Here is a 19,925-nt window from a genome sequence, read left to right on the forward strand (position 1 = left end):
TGCTCTCCGCCACCGGAGGTAGCGGAGAGCATGGGGCAGTGATCGGGGACCCCCCTGTGCGGTCTCGGAACAGGCGATCGGCGGTATATACTATATACCGCCGATCGCCTGTTCACAGTGCAGGGATGCACTTTTTATCCCCTGTCACCATCAATGATTGGTGACAGGGGATAAAAAGTGTCAGGGTCTGTCCCCCCAGTCACCCCCCCTACCCCTTATACGTTACCTGATCCTAGCGCTCCTTCCTCCTCGACGTCCTGGCTGGTTATGAAGTGCGCATGCGCTACATAACCAGCCAACTCTGAAAATTTAAAGTGACAGAGACCAATTTGGTCTCTGTCACTGAACTATGATTACTGTGATAGAAAATATCACAGTAATCATAGTAATACAGTGAAAATGAATGTGTAAAGTACAAAAAGTGACAAACATACAAAAAAATAAAACACACACTTTTTATTATAGTAATAATTGCAGTTTACTCCTAAATTACCCTTAACCCCCCCAGATTACCCGTAACTACCGCAGGTTGCCCGTAACCCCCCCCCCCCCCAGGTTGTCCGTAATCACGTCAGATTGCACGTAACCCCCCCAAATTACACGTAACCACCGCACGTTGCCCGTAACCACCGCACGTTGCCCGTGACCCCCTCCAGATTGTCCGTAATCACCCCAAATTACATGTACCCACCCCAGATTACCTATAAGCACTTCAGTTTATCCGTAACAAATCTAGATTGTCTGTAACCCCCCCCCCAGGTTGCCCTAACCACCGCAGGTTGCCGTAATCATGCCAGATTACATGTAACCCCCCCCCCCCAGATTGCACGCAACCACCGCACCTTGCCTCTGACCACCGCACCTTGCCTCTGACCACCGCACCTTGCCTCTGACCACCGCACCTTGCCTCTGACCACCGCACCTTGCCTCTGACCACCGCACCTTGCCTCTGACCACCGCACCTTGCCTCTGACCACCGCACCTTGCCTCTGACCACCGCACCTTGCCTCTGACCACCGCACCTTGCCTCTGACCACCGCACCTTGCCTCTGACCACCGCACCTTGCCTCTGACCACCGCACCTTGCCTCTGACCACCGCACCTTGCCTCTGACCACCGCACCTTGCCTCTGACCCCCTCCAGATTACAGGTACCCACCTCAGATTACCTATGAGCATTTCAGTTTATCCGTAACCACCCCAGATTGCCCGTAACCACCCCAGGTTGCCCGTAACCACCCCAGGTTGCCCGTAACCACCCCAGGTTGCCCGTAACCACCCCAGGTTGCCCGTAACCACCCCGCCCGTAACCACAGCAGGTTGCCCGCAAGCACAGCAGGTTGCCCGCAAGCACAGCAGGTTGCCCGCAAGCACAGCAGGTTGCCCGCAAGCACAGCAGGTTGCCCGCAAGCACAGCAGGTTGCCCGCAAGCACAGCAGGTTGCCCGCAAGCACAGCAGGTTGCCCGCAAGCACAGCAGGTTGCCCGCAAGCACAGCAGGTTGCCCGCAAGCACAGCAGGTTGCCCGCAAGCACAGCAGGTTGCCCGCAAGCACAGCAGGTTGCCCGCAAGCACAGCAGGTTGCCCGCAAGCACAGCAGGTTGCCCGCAAGCACCCCAGGTTACCCGGAACCCCCCCACGTTACCTGTAATCTCATTTTCTTTATTGTATTTTAGTAACTGCGCTATTCTAATTACTATTACAGGGCTCCAGACTAAAAAATTTACCTGGGAGCCATTGGCTTCTAACCTGAAAAATTTAGGCGCCAAATAGAATATTTGGTCGCCAACATTTTAAAACATGTAAAATTAATGCTATGTTAAATGGGACTTACTGTGTGCAGAGGCCGCGGCAGCCTCCTCCTCCTTTAGATCCTTTCTTTTCTTAGTTTGAAAACGTTCAACATGGAAATTTGCAACTTGACAACCATATACCCCCCTGCTGCCGGTGTGTTCCCTCAGCCAGCTGCCATCTTACCGGCAATGATCTACTATATATATATATATATATATATATATATATATATATATATATATATATATATATATATATATATATATATATATATATATATATATAATATATATAGCCCCCGGCAGCCGATGACATATAGCCCCTGTGGCAATGTATATGGGAAGTGGTACTGTGCAGTGTATATACATACACACACACACACACACACACACTGAGGGAAGTGGTACTGTGCAGTGTATATACATACACACACACACACTGAGGGAAGTGGTACTGTGCAGTGTATATACATCCAGACACTGAGGGAAGTGGTACTGTGCAGTGTATATACATCCAGACACTGAGGGAAGTGGTACTGTGCAGTGTATATACATCCAGACACTGAGGGAAGTGGTACTGTGCAGTGTATATACATACAGACACTGAGGGAAGTGGTACTGTGCAGTGTATATACATAGACACTGAGGGAAGTGGTACTGTGCAGTGTATATACATACCCCCCCCCTCGCACCCCACACGCACTGACTACCGCACCTGGCCGCCATCACAACAGACACACTACCAATCCCCCGCCCAGGTCGCGGTCCCCCCCCCCCCCCCCACACACACACATTACTGGCCGGCCGCCACCCCTGCCGTCCCTCCGGTTGTACTCACCCACTATCTAAGCTTGGTGCCGCTGGGGTGAACTTGAAGAACCGCCGGGTGAGGAGAGGCAGGAGAGAGGCGCTGGAGGAGTGTGGCGCCTCTGTGGCTGTCCGTCCAATGAATGACGGATGTGCTGGATGACGTCACTGGAGAAGCGTGTCCCCGCACACGTCATCCAGCACGTCCGTCATTCATTGGACGGACGGCCGCAGAGGCGCCACGTGATGTGGCACAGTGTGCGGAAGGCGGAAGTCCTTAAAGAGACAGCGCGCCGCCGGGGCCAGTCGCAAATGGCGCCCAGATTAATAAATCTGGGCGCCATTTGCAAGATGTCAGTCGCATTGGCGACCATTTTGGTCGCCATCTGGAGCCCTGTATTACTAGCTGCGGTTTTGCTCCAGCAAATTGGCTCTCCTTCCCTTCTGAGCCCGGCTGTGTGCCCATACAGTGGTTTATGCCCACATATGGGGTACTGTTCTACTCAGGAGAACCTGCGTTACAGATTTCGGGGTACATTTTTTCTCCTGTTCCTTGTGAAATTTTGAAATTTCAAACTAAATGAACATATTATTGGAAAAATTCGAGTTTTTCATTTTTACTGGCCAATTTTGAATACTTTTCCTCCAATACCTGTGGGGTCAAAATGCTCATCCTACCTCAAGATGAATTCTTTGAGGGGTGCACTTTCCAAAATGGGGTGTCTTATGGGGGGGGGGGTTCACTCCGCTGGCACTACAGGGGCTCTGCAAACGCACCTGGCGCTCAGAAACCTCTTCAGAAAAATCTGCACTGAAAATGCTAATTGGCGCTCTTTTCCTTCTGAGTCCTGCTGTGTGCCCATACAGTGGTTTATACCGACATATGGGGTACTGTTGTACTCAGGAGAACCTGCGTTACAGATTTTGGGGTGAACTTTCTCTCCTGCTCATCAATAAATTGAGAAATTTCAAACTAAAGGAATATATTATTGGAAAAATTTGTGTTTTTTATTTTTACTGTCTACTTTTGAATACTTTCCTCTAATAGCTGTGGGGTCAAAATGGTCACCACACCCCAGGATAAATTCTCTGAGGGGTGCACTTTCCAAAATGGGGTGACTTATGGGGAGATTTTACTCCGCTGGCACTACAGGGGCACTGCAAACGCACCTGGCGCTCAGAAACTTCTACAGCAAAATCTGCATTGAAAAGGCTAATTGGCGCTCCCTTCCTTCTGAGCCCGGCTGTGTGCCCATACAGTGGTTTATGCCCACATATGGGGTACCGTTCTACTCAGGAGAACCTGCGTTACAGATTTTGGGGTACTTTTTTTTTTCTTGTTCCTTGTGAAATTGAGAAATTTCAAACTAAACGAACATATTATTGGAAAAATTCGAGTTTTTCATTTTTACTGTCTAATTTTGAATACTTTCCTCTAATACCTGTGGCGTGAAAATGCTCATTATACCCCAAGATGAATTCTCTGAGGGGTTTTCTTTTCAAAATGGGGTGACTTATGGAGAGATTTTACTCCGCTGACACTACAGGGGCACTGCAAACGCACCTGGCGCTCAGAAACTTCTACAGCAAAATCTGCATTGAAAAAGCTAATTGGCGCTCCCTTCCTTCTGAGCCCGGCTGTGTGCCCATACAGTGGTTTATGCCCACATATGGGGTACCATTGTACTCATGAGAACCTGCGTTACAAATTTTGGGGTACTTTTTCTATCATGTTCCTTTTTAAAATGAGAAACTTTAATCTAAATGTATATATTATTGGAAAATTTTAATTTTCCATTTTTTTACGGCCTAATGGTGAACACTTTCCTCCAGCCCCTGTAGGGTTAAAATGCTCATTATAACCCTAGATTAATTCTTTAAGGTGTGTAGTTTCCAAAATGGGGTCACTTATGGGGGTTTCCAGTATACAAGCCTCCTAAATCAACTTAAAAAAAGAACTGGTCCCTAAAAAAAATCAGTTTTGTAAACTTTCACAAAAATGTGGTAATTTGCTGATAAATTTCTAAGCCCCGTAACACCCTAAAAAAGTAAAATATGTTTTTGAAATGAAGCCAGAATAAAGAGGACATGTTGGTAATGTGACTTAGTAACTAATTTATGTGCTACAACTTTCTTTTTTTAGAAGCAGAGAATTTCAAAGTTCATAAAATGCTAATTTTTCAAATTTTTCATGATATTTTGATGTTTTTCACAAAAAACACACAAAGTAGTGACCAAATTTTGCCACTAATATAAAGTGCCATATGTCACGAAAAAACTATCTCAGAATCGCTAGCATACGTTAAAGCATCACTGAGCTATAAGCGCATAAAGTGAGACAGGTCAGATTTAGAAAAATGAGCCTGGTCATTAAGGCCCAAATAGGCTTAGTCTTGAAGGGGTTAAGGCTTTAATTTTTTTCAAAGCAATGTTATAAAGTTATATAAGTTGTATCATTGTAATCGTACTGACTTGAGGTACATGGATAACTTTAAGCAATCAGCATTAATACAAAATGACCCCACAATTTAAAATTTTGCTTAAAGTATTGTACTGCCCCCCAAAAGTTATACAAATCACCAATATACACTTGTTACGGGAAATGCTTATAAAGTGCTTTTTTTCCCCTGCACTTACTTTTGCATTACGGCTTCACCTCCTGGATACCATGGTGATGTCACTTCCTGGATAACATGGTGATGTCACTTCCTGGATAACATGGTGATGTCACGACTCGGCTCCCAGAGCTGTGCGGGCTGTGGCTGAGGGACACAGGGCACTGGAGGGACACTGAGCATCCCCCTGCCAATATCCTCTCCGGCAGCCACAGCCCGCACAGCTCTGGGAGTCGCGTCGTAACATCACCATGTTATCCAGGAAGTGAAGCCTTGATGCAGTAGTAAGTACAGGGGGAAAAAAGCACTTTATAAGCATTTTCCGTAATAAGTGTATATTGGTGATTTGTTTAACTTTTGGGGGGCAATACAATACTTAAATAAAAAATTTTTTCCAGACTAATGACTTGTCCACATGGCAGCCATTACGAGTAGCAACAAAGATAAGACAGCTATTGGCTGCCAGTTATCGTTCCCATTTTCCCCTCCCCCATACACAGGGATGCTTGGGTCGTGTGTGCATGCATATGATTTTAAAAAGTCTGTGGTGTAAGACCTTTGGTGGCGGCTTATTTATGCAAGAACAAAAGTATTGATGATGATTATGGTGAGAGGCTCCTTACACATTAGGTGGCTGGCCGGTACATGGCTGTGTACATTACCCTTAGGTCATCTCTCATGTATTGTTTTCATCTCCTGCTTTGTGTTGGATTTATCACCCTCTCTTACATATTTTTTTTTTTTTAAATCTTCCATTTAGTCGCTGCTCTGAAGACTCCTACACAGATGGCAGCCACCACCGCTACGGGTTAGAACGCTCCACCCAGTGTGACAATGGTGAAGTCGCAGGCAAGAAGTCTGAGCGGGATTCCAGGCCAGTGGGGCTTAAAGCTTGTGAGAAGGCTGAAACAATGGCGGCTTTTGACCTGAAATATGGAGGTAGTTGTCTTTGTTCTGGTGCTCTCTCTGTGACATGCGGACCGTCAGAATGAGAGACCTCAATGACGTTGCTGCTTCTTTCAGACTCTGTTATTGAGGAGGACGTCGACGTTGGAGGGGAGTCTTATTCTGACATGACCAATAAGCCCCGGCGAGCTCTAGACAAAGATCGCAGGAAAAAGGATCAGATTGTCCAGGTGAGAGTCACACACTATGGGTTTACACCGCCACGGTTATAATGCAGAGCGGCGCTGGTAAAGTCACAGCTGCCATTATATCACCATGTCTGCCATTATATCACCATGCTGGGAGTTGTTAAACAGCAAGAGAGCACATTCATATGAGGGTCTCATGATGGGAGCTAAAGCTGGGCATCCAAGGTTGGAGAATACAGCAGTACAGACTACATAGAACTATATTGGGATATTCTTCTAGGTGCCTACCAAGAGCAGCGGCAGTATACAGTCAAGGATGCCTCCTCGTTTTGCCAAGAAGCAGAATGGCATGTGCCTGGATCAGACCGACGTCCCCGGCAAAGAGATTTGGGAGACCAACAGTCAAGGTAGTTTAAAAAATAAAAAATAAAAAAAATTTACGCACACACACTTATATATACACGTTTTTGCCAGAGTTCCCCTTTTAAGGCTTAATCTTCATGTGTGTCCTCTTCCCAGGTATCTCGGTTCAGTCAGGCAGTGATACCTGGAGTAAACCTGGCAGCAGTTTCAGCACAGAGTCTACGTCCTCGGAGGTGAGTTCTCCAGCTCATTCCTGTAATAAATTGCTTGCGATCTCCTGGTCTCGTTCCAATAGATCCTGCCGACCCGTCACCATGTATACAATAGAAGGAAAGTGAGGAGCTGCCATTACTGAGAGGCTGCATTGCATTATCAGGGCCCATGCACACAAAACCTACCAAGTTTACTATTCGTAGATCAGCGTGTAAATCTATACGGGCTTCCTATTACATGCAGGTCATAGCCTGGTCATAGTGGTTCTCCGAGATCATGCCCCTGACTTCAGGTCACCTTTGGTCTGGCCTAACATGATGTTTCTTGGATTTGTAGGGTTTTAAAGGCAGCCAGGGTGACAGTGGCATCGACCTCAGTGCTGAATCTCGAGAATCATCTGCCACTTCTTCGCAGCGTAGCTCTCCATATGGGACAATGAAACCAGAGGAGTTGAATGGTGCAGTCATGGTGGAATCGAAATCTGACTGCGCTAAAGAGCAGGGCCAGAAACAGGCCGACAAGAAGGTGCGTGTCTTCTTGTATTATAGGACAGCATCAGCAGGGTGGCCTGTCCTAGAGCGTGACGCTGACCTGCCGTGTTTCATAGTATAAAACTGCATCTGTCGCCCTGTAGAAACCCATTAGTGATTGTGAGCTAGTATCTACCAGCCTGCCGTATCCCGGGGAAGAGTGACGCTTGACTCAGCTTTTGTCTCTTTCTCTTGCAGGAGTCGGACTCCGGTTCTGGAATGAACAAGGAACACAAGCCTGGCCCCATCGGCAACGAGCGCTCCTTAAAAAACAGAAAAGGATCAGAAGGGACGGAGCGATTGGAGAGCAGCGTGCCGCCCGTCAACGGTGTCGAGATTCACGTGGATTCTGTTCTTCCCGTTCCTCCCATTGAATTTGGAGTAAGCGCAAAAGTGAGGATTTTCTTGGCACACTTGCTTCTACTCCTGCCGCTGCCATCTTCAGCGTCTTCTAGTTTTTTAGTGTCCCCCCCCTTTAAATTTTCACATGTAAATAAATCCTAATTTTCTTTTCCATTTGTCCCTTCATCCAGGATGCAGACTATTCTCTGCCCCCTGGAGCCGCTCCTGGACCCCCCGCCAGCTCAGTCACAAAACTTCAGGATGCTCTAGTAAACAAGGTGAGAAACGTCCAAGTCATTTTTATATCCTAATACTTGGTTAAAGATCTCTATTAGAGATTAGGAGGCCAAGAGCACAATGGATGCAGTCGTAGGCCATATTCATGTTTTCCAGGAGTCCCTAGGGCAGAGTTAGGGAACCTTGGCTCTTAAGCTGTTGCAAAACTACAACTCCCATCATGCCTGGACAGCTGAAGCTTTAGCATGATGGGAGTTGTAGTTTTACAACAGCTGGAAAGCCAAGGTTCCCTATACCTGCCCTAGGGCTATGTATAAACTGTACTGAATACACAATGGCCGTTGTTTTAAATGCATATTGAATTGAGGTCTATGATGAATGGCTGGGAATAATTGACATGATCATTACTTTGATGGCCGTTGTTTAATACATTGTGTGAACAGTGGTCGCTGTTTGCGTTGACTTTGATGCAAATAATTCCATTATGGAAAGAACATTTGTTGTGTAAATTGAAAACAGCGGCAGTTCTTTTCTTAAGTATGTTGTGTAAGCCTAGGTCTGCATCTGACTTCAGCCACCAGTAATCGAATGCCGCACGCTTAGGTTTGGATGACCCCGAGCATGCTGAAGTTTGGCTCATGTCTAATCTCAGTCAGTGGCTTACTATTGGAACGGTCTCTGCACCAGTGGAGGGCGTTGTAGACTCTCTATGGTTCCAGCTTACAGATACGGCAGCATGGCTCTTCTCACGGGAACTTGGCAGTCAGCGCCGGGCATGGTGACATTTTGTCTCTCTGCCAGGCCGTCTGATGCATGGAAAACTTCCAGTGCCAGGTCATGATGTGCTCATAGAGCAGAAGCTATAGACTATTAGACTGGTGACACTCCCCCCCGAATGTTGTTGTATCTGTAGTAAAACCAATATATCATTGTTTCCATTTATCTGACTTATTGATGTGTACCCACTTTATTTCAGGCGGGTCTTACCCAGTCCATACCCATGCTGAGAAGAGACCACCACCTCCAGCAGGGGATAGGACTGAACCCCATGTCATACCCCACTGCCGACCTTACCCTAAAGGTAACCACCTTCTGCCCTCACCTAAGTCCATGGGCAGTTCATTAGCCTCAGTGTATTAGGAAAGGATTCCTAACCCCCCTGTAACATCAGGGTAGCTCCTCTATGCCATTGTTTTCTAAGCTGCAACTATTACAAAGCTCCAGTACCCATTGTGCACAGACAGTCCTTGTCGCTGGGGTGTAATGGGGGCTATAGTTATGTAACAGCTGGAAATCCACAGCGTTCCCTGCCCTGTGCCATATATGCATGCTCGCTGGGGGTTTGCTGCATTGTATAATCTCTTTTCTAACCTTCAGATGGAGTCTGCCCGCAAGGCCTGGGAAAACTCGCCCAGTTTACCAGAGCAGAGTTCTCCGGCAGGCCCCGGCTCAGGAATACAGCCGCCCTCCAGTGTGGGGACCTCAGCAGGTGTCAATTACAGCTCATTTGGAGGGGTGTCCATGCCGCCCATGCCTGTGGCCTCTGTGGCCCCTTCAGCTTCTCTTCCAGGTATATGCAGTTTCCTTTGCCCACGAGTCAGTGTTTTACCTTGTACAGTAGTCTGATAGTGAACAGTAAGCTTGCTCCCACAATGCACTGGGGCACCATATGCTGTGGCAGTCTAGAGCAGTGTCATTGGTCTAGATTGCAGCTCTGGATATAGGAGGAGAGGGTATATTGTAGCATAGTCTGATGTAGTCCTTTGTTCTGTCTGTGATGTTCCAATAGATCCTTCCCACCCTTCGCTATGTACTCCGAAAGGATCTGAGGAGATTTATGAATTTGCTGTATCCCATGTAATGCCTCTTCTGTCTGTCTGGTGCAGGTTTACAGCACAGTCTCTTCTCCTCTTAGTCTCTTCTGTCGTCTTGTGTTTTTTAGGCAACCACATTCCTCCTCTGTACCTGGAGAGTCACATGTTTGCCGGGCAGCCGCGCCTGGTCCAGCAGACAATACCTCAGCAGCAGGGATACCAGCAGGTGGGTGTCTCTCAATGGTTTCTTATCACCACACATTTCTCAGCCTCCGTGATGTTTCAATAGATCCTGCTGACTCTTCACTATGTACTCAGAAGAGAACTGAGGAGACCTTGCTGCTGAGAGGCTGATACATGGAGATATAGATGTGAGAGGGAATAAATACATAGCTCTATATCTCTAATATATATGTATATGTGTGTGTGTATATATAGATATAGATATATATATAGATATATAGAGATAGATAGATATAGATAGAGATTCATTTCAGATGAGCCTCCTTTGGAATCTGTTGAGCCTCTTATTTGTGGTGATGGGAAAATTAAAGGGTTACTCAAGCAGAATAAAAAATAATTAACTGGTAGAAAGTTATACAAATTTGTATATTATTTTGGTGGATGATGTCCTGCAGGAAGCGGTGTGTTCTCTCCAGTGTGACTCAGTGCTCTCTGTCCATGTCAGGAACTGTCCAAAGCAGTAGAGGTTTCCTATGGGGATTTGGACAGTTCCTGACATGGACAGAGATGGCAGCAGAGAGCACTGTGTCAGGCTGGAGAGAACATACTGCTTTCTGCAAGACATACAGCAGCTGATAAGTACTGAAAGACTGGGGATTTTTTTTTTAAAGAAGTAAATTACAAATCTTTAACTTTCTGACACCAGTTGGTTATAAAAAAAATCAATGTATGGATGGCATGCATGTATGTGCCATTCGTGTTCACGTTGCCGTGATCTTCTCTTTCAGGCTGCAGCCGCTCAGCAGATCCCCATGTCTCTGCACACATCTCTCCAAGCTCAGGCTCAGCTGAGTATGAGAGGAGGACTCCCCGTATCCCAATCACAAGAAATGTACAGCTCCATGCAACCCTTTAGGTAAGACGAGCATCGGTTCTATGGAAGGAAGAGCTAGTGGTAAGTATTCTATCTCTCATCTATCATTCTATATACATTGTGCCCTCAGGTCCCAGGTGTATATGCATCCCAGCCTGTCTCAGCCCAGCGCCATGGTTCTGACCAGCGGCACAGGCCTCAAGCCTCAGTACTCGCCGTTTCCTGGCATGCAGCCTCTGGAGATGGTGAAGACGCAGCCAGCTTCCCCCTATCAGCCTCTGAGCGGTAGTCAACAGCTTGTGTATGAGAGTCAGCTGAACCAGGCCTCCCAGATGATGGACTCCCCCCTCACACAGGTGCGTATGGACTAGTCTTTACTATTCAGCCGCAATAACAGCAAGCACTCTGCAAGTGTTTCACACCAACCTGTCTGTGATCCAGTTAACCATGCCAATGGCTGGCTCCCAGCTCGGGATGCCTCGGTACAGCTCCGGACAGCAGCCGATGCTTCTACCACAGTCTATTCAGATCCAACAGGGACAGAACATGCCGGTGGGCGCCCCGCGTAGGATGCAGCCCTCAGTCCTGACCGCAAGCCGAGACGTGAGTGCGGCTTATGATTCTGATCTCTTATAGATATTGGTTATAGTACTCTCATTCATCCATTGTTTCTTCCCCAGTCCTCTCAGATGGAGATGAAGGGGTTCCATTTCAATGAAAGCAAGCAGAGTATGCAGAGCGCCGCCTCTGTGCAAGCACAGCACTCGTATCGGTAAGACCTGTAGCCTTCCTGTAGCCTCTGCATGTAACTGCCCCCATGTGGGGTAAGATCTGTCACACAGGCAGCTCGCTCATGTGTCTGCTTGTCCTGACTCGGCCCTTGGTTTCTTGGTCAGTGTGGAATGGCTGATGGTTTTTGCATGCAGGTTATTACTGTGTTGCCTTTACCCCCTTGGCTGACAGTTATAGCTTTACCAAAGTCTGTGTAAGTGATGTGCAAACCCCAAGACTCGGCCCTTGACTCCCAATGGATGCTGTCCTATCTTCTGCCTCCACCTTCTCCAGCCACCGGGCGAGAAATACCAAACCGGAACTTGCTGTAAATTTCAATAGGAGCCATCGTAGCACAGTCTGGAGCTGCATTTACAGCCGCCAGCACAGTCTGTGTAATACACTTCTTAAAGGGGTACTCCGGCAAAAATCTTTTTCTTGCAAATTAACTGACTTCAGAAAGTTATATAGATGTGTAATGTACTTCTATATATAAATTTCCTGCCTCCCAGTGCTTATCAGCTGCTGTATGTCCTGCAGGAAGTGGTGTATTCTCTCCAGTGTGACACAGTACTCTCTGCTGCCACCTCTGTCCATGTCAGAAACAGTCCAGAGCAGCAGCAAATCCCCATAGAAAACCTCTCCTGCTCTGGACAGTTCCCGACATGGATAGAGGCGGCAGCAGAGAGCACAGTGTCAGACTGGAGAGAATACAACACTTCCTGCAGGACATACAGCAGCTGATAAGTACTAGAAGACTGGAGATTATTAAGTAGAGGTAAATTACAAATCTATATAACTTTCTGACCACAGTTTTGAAGAAAATTAATTTTATTGCTGCAGTGTACCCCTTTAAGAACAGGAAAGCATTAGAGACATGGTGGATTTTCAGTGCGGATTTCAGCGCGGATTTCAGCTGCTGTAAATCTTTAGCAGTTTGCATTACAATATATGTGGATGGGTTCTAAGTGTAGCGGATTGAAGAACATGCATGGTGTGGGGATCTGATGGATGATGCGTCTGCAGACAGGGTGTGCTGTATCTATGCGTCTCCTGTATGAATGTTCCTCCTCACGCATGGCCTCACTGACTCCACTGCTCACCCCATACCACAGTGACCTACACCAGATGGCCACCCCATTCCACTGTGATCCCCACCCCATCATCCTATACCATAGTAACCCCTAACTGGCACCTGATGGTCACCCGGACCACAGTGACCCCCAGTGACTCCCGATGGTGACCCCTTACCCCAGTGACTCCCGCTGGCACTCAGTGGTGACCCCATGCCACAGTGATTCCTGCTGGCAGCTGAAAGTGACCCCTGGCATCGGTGGATGAGGGCAGGCTATGCCTCCATGTAATCACACATCTCCATACGTCCTCGCCTCCATCTCTTTACCTTCTTTCCCCATAGTCCATATTCTTGCAGGCTCCAGTAGTTGTGGTTTTGCTCTGTACCTGCACTCAATTGGTTGCCTTTCATTTTAAGGCCAGCTTCTGCTAGTCCCAGTGGAAAGTCACCAGGATCGGGGCCATCTGCCAACTTGGGACACTATCCCCAACAGGTAAAGTCCTGTAATTGAGTGGCCCCTACCTTTCCATATGTATGTAGACTTTGTCCATCACTGGATGAGAAGCAGCGGGGCCCCTCCTGTCAGTCCCCGCGGGCCCCTGCTACTAAGGCCATTGAGGTTGGTGTTGAACAAAGCCTTATGGACCAGGCCTAGCGCTCCTCTATCCTGCCTGCTGCTCGGTTTGCATGGAGAACATGTGGTGTCTTTGTGATGTAGCAGTGCTTTTCCAGCGTTGTCTGCTGTCATTGTATTTGTGGCGTCTTATTGGCTTCCTCATTGCTCATTGTGTCTCTAAATGTTCCTACCTTAAAGGGGATCACCCGCTCCTATGTATATACAGCCCCTATATACTGACCTGCTCGGCTTCCTTCTGACAAGCTTTGTGTCTCAGTCCTTTGCCTTTTAGATCTCTGCTTGCTGTCAATGAATGGAAACCAGATTACATGTATGGTTGTATGGATGAATCCTATGTGAAGGAAAAATGGGGGCAGCACCGATCTTCACCCCTGATGTTTTGTTACAATGCCCCTGGCCGCTTTAGCTTACAGTCGATGGTTTAGGATGGATAACGTTGTCGCAAACGGCCAGTCTTGCGGAGGGGTATTATTAAAGGGGCTGTCCGGCCATTTATCCTTATGTATGATCATGAAGGGGTCTGACCACTGGGACCCCCTGCAGTCTTAAGAACGAGGGTCTTGAAGCTCCTATCAGAACGAAGCTTTGGTGGTGTTTGTGCTGCTCCATTCATTGGTTATAGGACTGCTGATGGTGGAGGGTACAGAGCTCAGCCATGTTCAGCAGCCCCCCTAGACAATGAATGGGGTGGCTCTGCCTGTCCGTCTGACTGGTGCTTTAGGTGCCAATACAACTTGGACTGTAGACGGCTGAACCCGGATTTATGTCTAATGTGTATGGGGCTGGGCCGAACAACCACTGACTGATGATGACGCTGGAGATGGTGGAAAATCACAGCTGACCCCTGTTGTGGGAGAGATGAGCTGCAGCGAGAGCGCTTACGCCTCCCTATAGGGAATACAGGAATGCTCGGCCATACCCTGTGTTCCTGTGTATGGGGAGGACGGCGGGAGACATAACTGATGGCCCCTGTTCTTTTGTAGGGGTCCTTAAGGGGTCCATAAGGCAACTTTAGCCCCATCTTCAGAAGATGGGTGGTAATGGGGGGGTAATCCCTTTAATAATTAAAGGATTTGTGTGGAATAAAGTTACTTTGAACTATGCTTCTGGCCCTGCTGGGGAGATGTTAGTGATATATACTTACCTGTCCTGTAACATTGCTGATGCCGGGTTCTGGGCTGCCCGTCCTCCGCCAGTATAGAGTTTATGCTGAACTTTAATTTACACCGGCATCACCAGATGTTCTCAAATCACTGAGAGCGGGTGGGCCGGAACTTGGCATTGGCGGATGTACGGGACAGGTAAGTATATCACTAACATTGCCGGCGCAGCAGCAGCATAGTTTTGGATGTAGCCAGGGATGGGATATCAATTTTTTTCAAAGAGACAAGAAGTCCTGTGTTTTCCATGAGAAAAAAAGAAAAATTGCTAACAAGCTTTGACGTTACTGCTGATTTTGGCCCCTTCGTAAGTCTGTGTCTGTTTTTTCTGTCAGGAAATCCTGATCAGGAGGGTTTTCAGGGTTTCCTGAGCTGCCATAGCCTTCTATGGGGGCATCTGTTTAGGAAATCCTGATGAGAATAGCACAGGTTCTATAATTCCCTGACTGGACACCCTTTAATTGATCCCTATGGGTCAGAAAATCCTGATAAGAAATCCAGACAGATTTTCCTGAAGTGTGAAGGGGGCCTCAGATTTTAAACGTCAGGGACCCTTTAAGCCTTTAAGAAATGTTCTCATTCATTTACAGCAAGCAGAGGTTGTACAGAATGTCTCCTTACACAGAGATTTCATAACCTACAGAACCATTGATCCATGCCCTCCTCGGGACCCCCTGTACGTATACCCTGTGGTAGTACTGGGGGTCTTCTGCTTTACTACCCCTATGTGCTAGATGACAGAGCAGTGGGTCCCTTGTTGCGTTTTCAGGGTGAACCTTTTTGGTCGCCCAGCCCACCCCCGACCACCATGTGTTATGGAGCCGCCTCACCAAACCACCTTCCCTTCTCTCCTTTTCTTCCAGCAGGTAAAAGCGAGGACTGATGAGAAGTGCGGCCTGGTGTCCCCCAAGTCTCCCGATCAGCCCACTGCCAGTCAGATGAAGCCGGTGCGGACAGGGGCCATCAAACCTTCTGTGACTAAATTGGAGGAGAGCGCGGCCTGAGAAGCGGTTTCCATTTTTTGTTCCCCCCCTCCCCCTTTTTGTAAATAACTAGTTCTTATCGCTCCCGCACACCTCTGTTTCCTCCTGCTCCTTTATTTTTGGATTCTTCCTCATTTGAGAGCCTCCTCCTCCTCCAGCGTTACCCCCACAGTCACATGGACAGGCGGACAGTGACCCCAACGAAAAACTGTTTGAAAAAAATGAGAAAACCAAGAAAAAAAAACAAACTACCTGTGTCGGCATCTTTAGTTACTTCTTGCTGAACGGACTCCTACCATGACACAGGAGCATCTACTTCGCCTTTTACTTTTGCTGCCCCGTTCTCCCTCCCCGCACATCATGTGACCACGCAGTCCGTGATTTGTCAGCGTCTCATGTCTCCCGCTTCCACCTCGTAGCTGACACAGCAGTGGATTTCTATCACTGTTTCTTAAACTTGTTTTTAGATGATACCTTTACTTTATTTAATTTTTTTGTCCTATACATATATATATGAGAAGACATTTTTAACCCCTTCCTTGTATTCAGTGGTGGATCTGCCCAGTTTTCGAGGGGATTTTGGGGTCGAAGCGAATAATGCGGATCTCATGACTACACCTTAAAGTGGTGGCACCAAGACGTGTATCAACCTATTCATCCAAAGGGTTTTCAGTCTGCGGGTCTCCAGCTGTCGCAGGACTACAAATCCCAGCATGCCGTGACAACCTCTGACGTGTCTGGAGTTAATTTTGCAGCAGCTGGAGACCATGTTTAAGGGTATGTTCATACACGCCGGCCATGGCGCTTGGGCCAACCAGTAACTAGAGACTACAGCACAAACCCCATTACTTAAAGCATGCATGGAACAGTTGTGGAAAACTGTGTTGGCCTTGGTATATCACCCTTAAAGGGGTTCTCCAGGATTAAAACAACATGGCTGCTCTCCTTTAGAAACGGCGCTATGCCTGTCCACAGATTGTCTGGTATTGACGCTCAACTACAACTGAGCTCAGCAATGTTCTTCTAATCCTGAACAACCCCTTTAAGCCTAACACATCCGTCATTACTGATTCAGCGAGTCATGCCAAGTGAGGGGGTGGAGCACCACACTGGGATCTATAGTTGCGATTTCCCGTCTTTAGTACTGAGTATCGCAGAATGCTGCAAAAAAAAAAAAAAAAAACACAACTAAAAATTGAATACTGAGTGATAAATGAAACGTCCCTCGGACTTCACCAGTTATTGGGTGTCCAGTAGACAGAATAGATCCATTGCTGTATGTAATGACTTCTGATGCGTCATGTGGCCCTTGAGCCTCCTTCACACTTGGGGCCCCTCAGTTTTGGAATCTGTTCTAAAAAAAATATATATAATGATCAGGGATGGGGAAACCTTCGGCCCTCCAGCTGTTGCAAAATTACAATTCCCATCATGCCTGGACAGCCAAAGGCATATAGGGAATTGTAGTTTTGCAATAGCTGGAGGGGCTGGAAGTTCCCCCATCTCTTGCTGCTGTACGGCCCTCATGCAGGGCGTCTGTATCATCAGTACAGATGTCTAGTGCACACGCTGGGGCTGCTCTGGTAGGGACTAGAGGCATAATCTGGCTTTATCAGAACTGTATATGAATAAGGTTGCATTAAATGTTCCCTATAGGTTGTTGTGGCTCAGTCCCGGCAGTCTATACACTCCCTGCTTATAAGGGCACTATAACTCCCATCATCTCTGTCCTGACTGTGTTATGTACCAAACCCCCTGCCCTGTGGTATGTGTGGTGACAGCGAAGATTGCCGGGTTTAGGAATGGGTAAATGGCTCCTCTTGTTTCAGTGGTTTTATCAGGGCAGAGTATATCTGTATCCCCACCACCACCACCACCTTAATGGCACTTACCTCCTGGTTGGTCCACGGTTCATGTACAGCAGTGTGCCCCCCCCCCCAACCTGTGGCTCTTCAGTTGTTGCAAAACTACAACTCCTTGGCATGCTGGGAGTTGTAGTTTTGCAAAAACTGAACAGCCACAGGTTGAGGGTGGAAGGACGACACTCATTTAGCTCTTAAAGTGCCCCTCCCCCCCGCCTCATGCATTGTGTACAGAGGCTGAGCCCGGTCCTTTTCACTCTGCTTTGACGGGGCGAGGTCGACAGCAGGCAGGGAAACCACACATTGTATGGCAATAAGTGCAGCTATCCCCTGGCCCTTAGAATACTATATAGGAGCAGGTATCAGCTTTTACCCCTTTATTCACATCCTATCATGTTTCTTGCAGGAGCCTGTAGAACGGCATGGTCCGGAGCCCCTCACCTTGCTTTTCAACAACCTCGGGTAGGAATCTACTGAATGCAGAATGTATGTGTAGAGTTCTTAGACCCCATTTGTAGACATCATCTCCAAGCTCCACACTGTACTGGGTGTTATAGGGTTAAACATTACATACTCGTTCTGCATGGACAGGGCAAGAGCTACCAGGAGCCTCCCCTGCTTAAACTGCTTGTTCATCAAAAAATGTTATCTTTTAAATCAACTGGTGCCAGAGATTTATTTACTTCTATTAAAGAAAAAAAAATCTCCAATCATCCTGTAGTTATCAGCTGCTGTATGTCCTGCAGGAAGTGGTGTAATCTTTCCAGTCTGACACAGTGCCCTCTGCTGCCACCCCTGTCTGGAGAGAATACGCCATGCAGCAGCTGATAAGTACTGGACCGAAGATTTTTTTTTTTTTTTTTCCTCAATAGAGGTAAATTACAAGTCTGATATTTGCGTGGTATATATTTTTTTTTGCTGAACACAAGCCCTTTAAAGGTGATTGTAGAAAAGTCTGCCCATTCCAAAAGAAGAGAGACCCCCCCCCCCCCCCCCAGCTACTAACCATATCCAACATATAAATCGCCCCACTCTATGGATGTAAAGATGGCCGCCATCCTCCCACGTCCTGGCTCAGTATCAGGATCTTAGTCTGGTTGTGTATATATGCAGTGTACAATGTGTATGTAGTAGCAAACTGAATACTATTGGAACCAGCTTTACCTCGCTTCCCGTTTTAGTCCGTGCGATGTCTTTGTATATACAATAAATTTCCTCCTCCTCCTCGCTGGATGTTGCTGCTGCCGCTCCTAGGTTATATAGTTTAGGCATCTACATCGTGGGGGCTCTGCTCCACAGTAATGTCCTCCTGCAAAAACACAAAGCGTCAACCTACAGGGGTAGTGGCCATTTGCTTTCTAAGGTCATTGTGATGTCATTAAGGGGGCGGAGTTCCTCAGTGATGTCACTCTGAGTGGTGGCTCCTTCCATTCTGCGCAGGTGACAGGGGTGTCCGCTATGATAATCTGCAGTCACATATCATCATATTTCTATAGTTTTACCACAAAAGGTAAATGGTTTGTTGTATGTCGGGGGTCCGCGACGCAGCGCAAACACCAGATAATCTATCTCTCAGTCTAGAACACCCCCTATGTAGAGTCTGACGGAGACCACCGTGAGGTGATAGAGTCCAAGTGTTTTATATTTTTTTAAAAATATATTAAGAGAAATCTTTTTAAGTGACCCAAAAAACAGAGAGGAAACCCTCACTACGTCACCGACTGGTGTCAGCCGAGCCCCCCCTCCCATGCCCCTCGTTCTCCGGTTCCATCTCGTCCTCTCTCGGTCACCCCTCCTTATACTATGTGATTGTACTAGCTCTTATCTGGAAGAATTCTCATTTAAATAATAAAAAAAATGTTTAAAAAAAAATAATAAAGCAAAATCTGCTTTTCTCAGCTCTGGTCTTGTGCGTTGTTCTTATGTTTGTGCATGCGTGTGTGGTGGGACGCCATGATACTCCAGGACGGAACATGACAGTACTTCACTACATGAGAGACACTCAGTTTAAGGATGCGGGTCATGGTGTAAGGTCAGGGGGGGGGGCCATTGTGTGCCCACACCCCACCACCCGCCTAATAAGCCCAGAAACAGCAGTTTTTGTGCCAAAATGGCCTTACTGAGGTGAAAGCATGCAAATTGTTTCTCCCTTCAGGGGAGGGCTGATAGTCCAGGATCCGATCTGTCAATCACCCACAGCCCCGCCCACTAGGAGCATAAACTGCATCCGTGTCTAGAAAAGCGGAGATGTCCACCCCTGTGTGGCTGCAGCCGCAATCCCTGTGTACAGAGGTGTCATCCTGTCAGCTGCCATAGCTGGGAGGCACAATCTGCAGCCAATATGTCCGCCACCGTTAAGGCTGTGCTCCTGTTAGAAAAACTGTATATGAGACCAAGTAACCATTGTTCGCGTGTGAACTGTAGTCAGACAAGATATGCATCAATATGGGTGCAGCCACCACTGGCTTCATGAAATAGTGATGGCTCCCGGTGGGCACAGAATATGATGAGACGTGTAGTTCCCATCCAGTATCTATAAGGGGGATAGTATATCAGACACTATAAACACAATGG

The 19,925-nt window shown here is 47.4% G+C and overlaps 1 protein-coding gene and 2 non-coding genes across 7 annotated transcripts in view; all 3 read left to right on the forward strand.

The window, feature by feature from the left end:
- The window catches only part of PRRC2B (proline rich coiled-coil 2B), a 33,590-nt gene extending 18,127 nt beyond the window's left edge, over positions 1–15,463 (forward strand). For 2 of the 5 annotated variants that reach the window (XM_069985776.1, XM_069985779.1), the window contains exons 16-30: positions 5,974–6,152; positions 6,237–6,349; positions 6,588–6,714; positions 6,827–6,903; positions 7,220–7,408; positions 7,612–7,806; positions 7,947–8,033; positions 8,969–9,073; positions 9,370–9,562; positions 9,935–10,032; positions 10,778–10,905; positions 10,994–11,219; positions 11,305–11,466; positions 11,544–11,635; positions 15,370–15,460. In XM_069985776.1, coding sequence (XP_069841877.1) covers positions 5,974–6,152; positions 6,237–6,349; positions 6,588–6,714; positions 6,827–6,903; positions 7,220–7,408; positions 7,612–7,806; positions 7,947–8,033; positions 8,969–9,073; positions 9,370–9,562; positions 9,935–10,032; positions 10,778–10,905; positions 10,994–11,219; positions 11,305–11,466; positions 11,544–11,635; positions 15,370–15,376 — 1,978 coding nt within the window. In that variant the 3' untranslated portion in view covers positions 15,377–15,460. Of the gene's footprint in view, positions 1–5,973; positions 6,153–6,236; positions 6,350–6,587; positions 6,715–6,826; positions 6,904–7,219; positions 7,409–7,611; positions 7,807–7,946; positions 8,034–8,968; positions 9,074–9,369; positions 9,563–9,934; positions 10,033–10,777; positions 10,906–10,993; positions 11,220–11,304; positions 11,467–11,543; positions 11,636–15,369 lie in introns of all 5 variants that reach the window. The other 3 variants (XM_069985777.1, XM_069985778.1, XM_069985780.1) reach the window with 3 other exon arrangements.
- LOC138766711 (small nucleolar RNA SNORD62) lies at positions 6,944–7,029 on the forward strand. The gene has a single exon (XR_011358750.1). It is a non-coding gene; the product is annotated as a small nucleolar RNA SNORD62 (small nucleolar RNA).
- Positions 10,076–10,156, forward strand: LOC138766710 (small nucleolar RNA SNORD62). Its single transcript, XR_011358749.1, has one exon. It is a non-coding gene; the product is annotated as a small nucleolar RNA SNORD62 (small nucleolar RNA).
- Positions 15,464–19,925: the final 4,462 nt, after the last annotated feature.

This window comes from Dendropsophus ebraccatus, chromosome 10 (assembly GCF_027789765.1).
Source record: "Dendropsophus ebraccatus isolate aDenEbr1 chromosome 10, aDenEbr1.pat, whole genome shotgun sequence".
Classification (NCBI taxonomy): Eukaryota; Metazoa; Chordata; class Amphibia; order Anura; family Hylidae; genus Dendropsophus; species Dendropsophus ebraccatus.